Source organism: Paroedura picta, chromosome 7, assembly GCF_049243985.1.
Source record: "Paroedura picta isolate Pp20150507F chromosome 7, Ppicta_v3.0, whole genome shotgun sequence".
Lineage (NCBI taxonomy): Eukaryota > Metazoa > Chordata > Lepidosauria > Squamata > Gekkonidae > Paroedura > Paroedura picta.
This window is the reverse complement of record NC_135375.1, coordinates 31,920,041-31,929,363: the sequence shown is the minus strand read 5'-3', so window position 1 is coordinate 31,929,363 and position 9,323 is coordinate 31,920,041. Positions and strand designations below refer to the sequence as shown.

At 45.2% G+C, this 9,323-nt stretch overlaps 1 protein-coding gene across 1 annotated transcript; it reads right to left on the bottom strand.

Annotated features, from left to right (window-relative positions):
- Positions 1–4,088: 4,088 nt before the first annotated feature.
- CCNB1 (cyclin B1) lies at positions 4,089–8,958 on the bottom strand. Its single transcript, XM_077347300.1, has 9 exons — positions 8,779–8,958; positions 8,158–8,310; positions 7,936–8,046; positions 7,361–7,543; positions 6,918–7,076; positions 6,307–6,543; positions 5,429–5,569; positions 4,939–5,049; positions 4,089–4,296 (listed from the first exon to the last, which is right to left on the bottom strand). The coding sequence occupies exons 1-9, from the start codon at positions 8,797–8,799 to the stop codon at positions 4,192–4,194; spliced, it is 1,221 nt and encodes a 406-aa protein (XP_077203415.1). The 5' UTR covers positions 8,800–8,958; the 3' UTR covers positions 4,089–4,191.
- Positions 8,959–9,323: the final 365 nt, after the last annotated feature.

Below are 9,323 nucleotides of genomic sequence, written 5' to 3'. Positions count from 1 at the left end.
TGATAGATTCATGGAGTCTATCACTGGCTTCTAACCATAGTGACTGAGGGAAACCTTCACGCTCAGAGGCAGTCAACCTCTGAATCCCAATGTCAGGAGGCAACATCAGGAGAAGGTCTTGGCCTCTATGTCTTGTTGTCCTTCCAGAGGAACCAGTGGGCAACTGTATGAGACAGGATGCTGGACTAAATAGACCACTGGTCTGATCCAGCAGGCCTCTTTTATGTTCTTAATGGTTTGAATCTCAGTCAAAGAAGGAGGACTCTGTAAGAAGAAAGATCTCAGAGACTCATTCTTCTCCTCCCCCTTTTTTTCTCTTACAACTTAGGCTGACTGTGCGACTGGGCCAAGGTCACATAGCTAGAAAGCATGCTAAGTGGGGATTTGAATTCTGGTCTCCCCACTGTTAAACTAATACGCTGACATGCTGGATATTCAGTATGACTCTCCAAATGTATCTGAGATACCCTGGCCTGAAAATATGGGAGCATTTGTTTTGCTGCTGTGGGGTCCAGGATAACATAAACACCTTATTTTCTATATCTAATATACTAGGGGTTTTAGGCAAAATTTCCAAAGATCCCAAAGAAAAAGTAAGGCAGTGGAAAGGTGCTCCCATATAGCGAGTAGATGTTCCAAGTCCCAGAGAAAGAAAAGCAGAGTTGATAGCCTCAGTGCAAGTGGAGATGAGATGGCAGAGTAGCACAATAAGAGCAGTCTGTTAAGTAGACTATCACCCAACTGAGAGATTGAGTTGGGCAATTTAAGCTACAATAACAATGAACAAGACTGAAATAAAAAAGGGATTTAAAATGATGTAAAAGTTAACAATCCTTTCCACAAAAATAAAGCACACACACAAGCATTTAAACTAAAGAAAGCAGAGGTAAACTGGTATAAGAGAGAGTGGGGAGTTATAGATACCTTAACAATTTATAGTAGTCTGTGGGAGAAACAAAAAGGCTACCTAGAAGGTAAAGTACTTATTGGATCAAAGAACGCACACACTGATGCATGACTTATTTTTTTTGTCCTTAGGCTGGGATCTGTAGCCCCTAAAATAATGCACCTGAAGTGCTTGTGTCTATGATAAAGGAACTGGCAAGCATGTGATGGTCTTGTCTGCTTTGACAAAAAACCTTGGGTGAAACTCCCAAGAAAAAGACAAAGTCACGATTACATTACCTGGGTGACACTAAAAGCCTAACCCTGGATTGTGGGATGGGAAATTATCTAGGGTGGCTAGTGCTTATCTAATTGAGTATTGCTGGTAACAAAGGAGGAAGCTTTTAGCACTGCTGGAAGTAGGAACTCTATTGTCCTGTGGATATACATTGCTATTCTGAGTAGAGTCAACAATTAATCAGCCCCTACAGTCAGTCCTACAGTGATCTCATCCAAAGAATCCAGACAACACCTGGAAGCATGGCATGTATAGTTTCATTTGTGCTTGACATAGTACAATTTGAATGCTACTGACATCCATTAGTACATTTCAGCCAAGCAATACAATTGCAGAGCAATAAGCAGGCAATGTAACTTGGATTATAGAAGCAATTGATTACAATATGCCATGCAAAACTGAAGTGAGGCCTACCTCCCAGTTGATACAGGAATAATATTGATTGTTGAGATACAAGGTGACTAAGTTTATGGGAGACAAGGAAGATGTGTGATAGGGAAAAAACCATATGGCTTTTTGGAATTTGGGGTGGTCTGTAACTTGTGCAGTTCCTTTCAATCCATTATTTTAAAATGTGGAAAGTCAGTTTCCACTTTACTCATGTAAAGTGGTACATAGATCATAAAGCGGTGTCCAAATTGGCCATTCCAGGCCACCACAGCCTTAGCTGGAACCAACAAGTATGTTCCAAAACAGAATTTTAAAAAACTGAATGCTGTACATTGGAGTACAGAAAAAAAATCTGATTGAGGATCAGCTATTTTAACTGCTGCAGTGTGGTCTTATTAAATTTCTATATTGCCTTTCCTTATGGGCTCAGGGCAGTTTACAATGTAATTTAAACAGTCTTGCTACAGCAGTCTGATCATACTAGGGAAAATGTGGATTTGCGTGGACCACACTTAGAACAAGTTTCACCTGGAAAAAAACTAGTATTTTACCCCCATGCCTTTCCTGCAATGGCTGTGACTTGAAAAGGCTTGTACTTCTGTGGGGTGATGCCCGACACTAGTTACCAAAGCTGTTAGTGGATTGACCAACCTCCTGTTTGATGATGATGTTAGCCATGTAGTTGAATCCGACTTTGGTGATGCTATGGCACAACTGACGCCACAATACCTGATCTTGCACTGCTTCTTTTAGTTGTGCAATGGTCTGGCTGGTATCCATTTTGATTGTATCTAACCACTGTATTCTTTGCTGGCCTGGTTTCCCTTTTCCACTGACCAATCCTAGCATAACTGATTTCTCCAATGAGTTGAATTCCATGATATGGCCAAAGTAAGTAAGCCGGAGTTTCATTATTTGCTTACCAGTGCTTTATGTGCTGTGTTATTTCCTTGTTTGTGATTTTTGCAGTCCACAGAACCCACAGAACCCTTCTCCAACACCAGAGTTCAAACAAATCAATTCTCTTGTCAATTTCTTTTCACCATCCAGCTTTCACAAGCTTAAGTGGCTTCTGGAAATATGATAACTTGGACTAATCTATATTTGGTAGCCAGGCTAACATCCTTGGCTTTCCATGTTCAGTTCAAGCTCGTTATTGTGGAATAACCCAGAGCAATCCGACATTTTATTTCCATACTGCAATCACCAGTCTCATCAATTTGAGATGCAGGAAAAATGAATTCTTGAGTATATTTGTTCTCTTCACCATCAATTGTTATCATGACATGTCTTGTTTTTTGCAGTGTTCATGATTTTTGTCTTTTTAGGTGATTTAAGTAAAGGTCAAATTTCTTGCTTACCTCATTGTTCTTTGTAATCAGCTGTTCTCAGCCTTCGTTAGCTTCTGACAGGAGGATCATCAGCATACTGAAGATTATTTATATTCCTTCCTCCAACCTTTATTTCAGTGTTTGATTCTTTGAGTTCCACTCTCTCATAATGATCTCAGCATACAAGTTTAACAGGAAGGCAGGAAGAATACAACCTTGGCACATTCCTTTCTCCATTTTGAACTAGGTCATTGTCACTAAGTCGTGTACATACAATGGCTTCTTTGGTTTCTATAGAGCAGTGGTCCTCAACCCCCAGTCCGGGGACTGGGACCAGTCCGTGGATCAGTCGGTACCCGGCCGTAGCTCCTCCTCATCCTCCTCCCCGGCTGCTGCACTGCCACTGGCTCACCTTTGGTGCTCTCCAGCGGCCACCATGGCTGGGGCTTCCCCTTGGTGTGGCACTGCGCAGCTGGTGCTGGCAGCGCCCCCCCCCAATGGGTGGCGGGAAGACAGGGGCGGTGGCGGGAAAGCAAACGGACTCAGGCAGTGGCGGTGACGTCCCTCGGCAAAAGACTACCCCCCCCCACCTCAGTAAAATTAAGCATTGACTGGTTGACTGAGCCAGTTTGGTGTAGTGGTTAGGAGTGCAGACTCCTAATCTGGCATGCCAAGTTTGATTCTGAGCTCCCCCACATGCAACCAGCTGGGTGACCTTGGGCTCGCCATGGCACTGATAAAACTGTTCTGATCGGGCAGTGATATCAGCGCTCTCTCAGCCTCACCCACCCCACAAGGTGTCTGTTGTGGGGAGAGGAATGGGAAGGCGACTGTAAGCTGCTTTGAGCCTCCTTCGGGTAGGGAAAAGCGGCATATAAGAACCAACTCTTCTTCTTCTTCTCTGGTGATAAAAAGGTTGGGGACTACTGCTGTAGAGCAACTGCATCAGTCTGATTAAATGCACTGGCACCCCCCAAATTCTGCAGGGTTTCCAATCATTTTCTGAGATGCTTGTCTTATTCAAACATTCTTAGTCTAAAGCTTTGGTGTAATTAATTCTTGCTACTAACTTTACTGCAGAAGGAAAGTTTAACAGTCCTAAGTTACATGACTCCATAGTGTTCTTCTGCAACCGATGTACAATTTAAGGTTGTCTACCCATCTCATTAAGTCATCAAAAGTGCTACAGTAAAACAAAAATGTTTATTAAAATTTAAGTGACAATATATTTATATATACACAAACATGAATAGTGACACATAGTGTCAACTTAGTCAAATAGTGAATTTATTTAGATAGTACTTTAGCGAGATCCAGCACAATTGCAGAGTTCAGTGCTGGAAGGGTGCTGATCTTAGCATGCTTGCTGCTGGCGTACTTGTTCTTGACAGTCTGCAAAAGAGACAACTTTACATTAATTCTTGATGTTCAGTGCTGTTACTTTTGGCTCACTACACCTGCCAATGCTTTGAAAGTTCCCCATGGTCTCTGATGAGGACACAAATTTCTAGCACAGCTTAAAGTCATTCTACGTTAATCCACAAAACGGTGTTTGTATTCCCATTCTGTAATCTATGACAGGGGTCTTCAACCTTTCCAGACACAGGACAGGAAGAGCAGCCAGGCTTGTGACCTCACCAATTCTAGACAGACCAAGAGCCAAGGTCTGAAACCATTTCAGCCACAGGGTGGAAAAGGTTCTTCTGCCTTATTGCTCTTTATTGTACACAGAGAGGCATGCATGTATGAGCACTAACAGCTCCTTCCCTCCCAAAATGCAGCAGATGGAACTTATAGAATCAGATTTGGAAGAGACCTCCAGGATCAACCTTGCACAATGCAGGAACTCACAACTACCTGCCATCAACTGTGACCCCAAATCCATGCTCAAGTGATCCCTCCACCAAAAATCTCCAGAATCCAGCCTGGCCTAGAAGAAATTTGACCAGCAGGTTGGGATCCTCAGGCCAGCTAGTAGTTACAAGTACTGAGAGCAAGTGGATGTACTGTACTAAGCACTATACAATTGCTTACCATATGCTTGGTTAGGCCTTTGTTCACCAGCATTACATTCTTTGCCATGTGCTGCATGACAGGAAGGAGGTCACTTTCGGCATAGTACAAGTAGTGTTGCAAGGTGGGTGTCTAGGAAGATGCAAGTTAGAATTCAATAAATGATACCCTTTGACAAAACCTCCAGTTGAAGATCACTCGGTTTCAGACTTCTGAAATATTAGGTGGCCTTTCCACAGCTCAACTGTTCAAGTCACGTCATAGATGTTCACATAGTCAATATCAACTTGGCACTGAAGTTATTTATTTATTTATAATTAAATTTATATACCGCCATTCCCAGGATGACAGAGGAAGCTTTTGAGTTAAGCCTTCAGTTAAGCCCTACCTTTCAAACATGGCATCCATGATGTTTGCTTTGACCTTTGATGATGCTAGACCTCGGGATTACCTCTCTGTCCCCCTCATTCCCATCCCTTCAGAGACATGTCTCCAGGCTTCCATTACTCACCCAATCTCCCTCATCAAGGATTTTAGTAGACAAGCAATAGGCAGCAGCAGCGATCCGAGATGGAGGAAAGTGTATCATGTCATAATCCACCAATGAGAGTTCCATCAGGTATTTTGATAGTGTGTGCTGCTGTAAATCCGCCTGCAGGAGAGAGTATTAGAGTATTAGAGCCAAGTTACCCTTCCTTTAAAAGCTCAGGTCATCAAGGCCCTGCCAATTTTACATCACATGCAAGATACGTCATGACAAAGGCGAGTATTGATAATCAGGTCCCATTTTAACAAAGCTGAAGAGGAGAGTGGTAATCTAACTCTTACAAGTGGCCCTAACCACATATGAAATCTACACAAGATATGTATCATAACACACATGTAGTGTGGCCAGGAGATTAGATTGTCTGGCAGCCAGGAAATGGAAGTTTGTAAGTTTGCCATTTCCTGCCTCTGTGTCACGGTCCCTAGGGCTCTTCAGAGGAGCTACCATCCAAATCCTTGGACGTCTTCCATCCAAATACTAGCCAGGGTAAGCCTTGCCGAGTTTCTGAGATCAGATTCGCCCAGGCAATGTATGATTTGAGATCTGGTACAGATGTCTCTGCAAGGGAGAGCAGACAAGTCAAGCAGCCACATGGCTGAGGCAGAGGTAGGTGGGAGGGTAGAGGCAAGCATACAGGGTGAGGCTGCAATGGCTGTGTTAGATCCTCACAGCAGGGTGTTTGGGAGAGGCTGGAGTAGGATTTCCGCTACTCTCAAGGGTGAGAGTTCTCCATGTGGTCCCTTTTATATACAAGTAGCTTAAGCATAGTAAAACTAGAGCCTAGAGAAGTTAAATAATGGCCTACAAAATGAGGCACTGTCAGGTGAAAAAACTAACATTACCTCTCCAATTTTAGATGCCCTTCTTAAGAAATGCAGTGGAAGAGGGCGGCCAAGGTTGAAGTCCAGAGTTCTTAGGATCTTCATTTCCATCTGTCTGATCTGGAGGTTTGTGTACGTATGATCAGTCACAAAGGCAAAGTCACCAATTTCTGGAGGAAACATTTCTTCGTATTTGCTGGCAATGAACATGGCTGTCACTCCAACCAGCTGCAGCATCTTCTTTGTGACTTTGCTATTCTGCAATACAGAAAGGACCGCTATATTCAGATGGGTTTGGAATTCGCCAAAGCCTTAAGCTGCTCCAGTCCTTACTGGCCAAACTGTTTATTCTATAGAAGTGCACTACTGGAGTAGTCAACCTGTGGTCCTCCAGGTGTCCATGGACTACAATTCCCATGAGCCCCTGCCAGCAAACGCTGCCAGCGGCTCATGGGAATTGTAGTCCATGGACATCTGGAGGACCGCAGGTTGACTACCCCTGGTCTAGCATATATATAGATATTTTTAAAAGCCTCAATACAGAGGCAAGTCTGGGTATCAGGGTCTGCTGATTGATGCACCTGCCCAGCCCCAACCACTGGGAAGTCTGACTTGTGGCCAGCAGTCCTTACCTGCAGAAAGCGATCAATAATGGCCACTGTCATGTACATGGTCTCCTGCAGGAGTTTGAACTTCATTTGAACCTGCACGAGCCAGTCAATCAGGATGGCCCTCATGTTCCCAGTAATTTCTTGGCCTGCCAGGTAATTTGGTCTCACCGATTGTTGTCCCTAGCCAAATAAATAAAAATACAGAATATGAATATGAATATGTATATGTATATGTGTATGTGTATATATATATGTGTATGTGTATATATATATGTGTATATGTATATATGTATATATATATAAACTGAAAACAAAAGCACCGTTGCCAGGCAATTCCATTTTGATTCCTTCTTGCCCAGCCTTGCTCAAGAGCTAGAAACAAATCTGTGAACCATGCAATAGACTGACAGGGACACTTAAGGCAACTGAGCTTGGCTGGGTCAGTCTCCATAATATGAACCAACCTCAAGAACTTTAAGGTAATTGTAAATGTCCTTCACATATTCACTGCAGAGATTTGGGTCAGTGGCATCATCTGTGTCTACATCTTTCACTTCCAGCAGAACATCTGAAAAGGCCTGGCACAGCATTTCCTCTGCTGGTGCACAGCCAGAAGTCTCCATTGGGCTTGGGGATGGAGAGTCCACCTGAAAAGAGACAAGTTGCCTTTTAAAGAGTTAAGTGAGAGTACCTTCAACTGGAAATGGCCAGTTGGCCAGTCCTCACTGCCTGGTGCTCCTGGCTTGAATATGTCATTTTAAGGACAATACTGGCCTCCTCCCATTACTAGAAGTCATTTGGCAAGAAGTTAGTTTGAACTGCCTCCACTTATTCGTCATGCATCTTAAGGATGAAGCTGAATGAATGCAACACACTCTCCAGGTGTACAAATTTATTATGCAGCCTGCCCAGGCCTACCACCTCTGGCAGAATGACCTCCAAGCACAACTTGTAAAAAAAAAAAAAAATGGAAGGGTGGGACATGTCATGCCAAGTTCTGTCCCCCCCCCCAATTACTTCCTAAACCTTATTATGGTACCTTTAAAGGTTCAGGAATTGGCTTTTCCTCCTTTGGAGGCTCAGGGGCCTTTTCAACAACTCGAGCAGCTTTTCTGGTGACTCTATCCACAACTGCAGGCTTCAGTATTTCCTAGGGAGGAAGAGAAGGGGTCATCTCAATTTTGACGCCTGCCCCTAAAGCTGCAAGAAAAGGGTGGGGTAGGGTGGGGCAGGGGGAGAAGATAAAGAGAAGCCGCCTTACCTTTTTCAGCAGCTCTTTGGGTTTCACTTCACAGGCCTTGTTGCCGATATCTCCCAAGGCAGTCCTAGGCCTCAGGCTGGGCTTGGCAGCCACGCTCCTCTTGCCTGCTGCCATTACAGGCTTCGTTTTGTTCTCGGCATTGGCCTTCGCGTTCTGCAAGGGAGGCAGGGAGGGCTTTTTCAGGGCGCTGCAAAGTGGCCGAAGGGGGAAGAGGAGGGCTTTCCAACGCGCCCCGCTCGCCTCCCACCGTAGGCTCATCTCAGATACAAGCCAAGTCCCTATATCGGGTAAGGCGGGGCGCTGCTGAAGAGTCGGAAACTTTCCCCAGCCGGAGCCGCCCCACCCCTTATTTTCGCCAACTTGCACGTTTTGCGGCGGCGGCGGGGGGGGGGGGGGGGGGAGAGGAAAAAGTGTTTGGAAAGCGCATTAGAAAACTCCCTAAGGTACAAGCGAGAAGGAGAAAAAACAGAACTTTTAATAGGTTTGCTGCACTTCGGAAGCTGCCAGGCTGCTCGGAAGCCTTCGCCCCTCCGAAACAAAGCCAGGCTGAACAGGCCTCTCACCCCCCTCCCGGGAAAGAGCAACCGACTCCGGCACAGGCAACTCCGGCGCCCTCCATACCCGAGTGACCCGCAAAGCCATAGTCCAGCCTCGATCCTGCAGCGTCCACGTCTCGCAACCGGCTCCTTCTGGAGTAAGCCCAAGGGCCGGCAGATTACTGCTGCGCACGAGTCCAATAGCCCTCGGCCTGCCGAAGCAAATTTAAAATACGCACTCGATCGAGCCCATTGGCTGCTTCCTCCGCTTACCTCGCTTCCCATTGGCCACTTGGCGTTCTACGGAAAATGCGTTTCTACGGCGACGAAGGCCTGATTGCCCCAAGTGTTCGAAAAAGGAGGCGGTACCACGAATGAGGATTGGCGGCTCCGGGTCACGTGACTTTCTTTTAGGCATTCGCGTCCAGCTGGGGCTCGGTGCGGCTAGAAGGCGATGCGCTCTCTCTTCTCCTTTGCTGGCTCACGGCTAATGCCTGGCCGAATAAATGTAGACCTTTAAGTCCAACCTAGTTTGTTCAAGGAGTGCGCTTTGGCGTTCACGCACCTTTCCTCAGATACAGTATAAGGGAATGGAAGTGATCCGTTCAACCTTATAGGTAGAGCGTGAGA

Coding starts and splice junctions, on each gene's coding strand:
- CCNB1 (XM_077347300.1), bottom strand. CDS start 8,799: ATGGCTTTGCGGGTCACTCGG. Junction 8,311..8,778: donor TGGCTTTGCGGGTCACTCGG/GTATGGAGGGCG, acceptor CCTCCCTTGCAG/AACGCGAAGGCCAATGCCGA. Junction 5,570..6,306: donor GGGCATCTAAAATTGGAGAG/GTAATGTTAGTT, acceptor TCTCTCCTGCAG/GCGGATTTACAGCAGCACAC.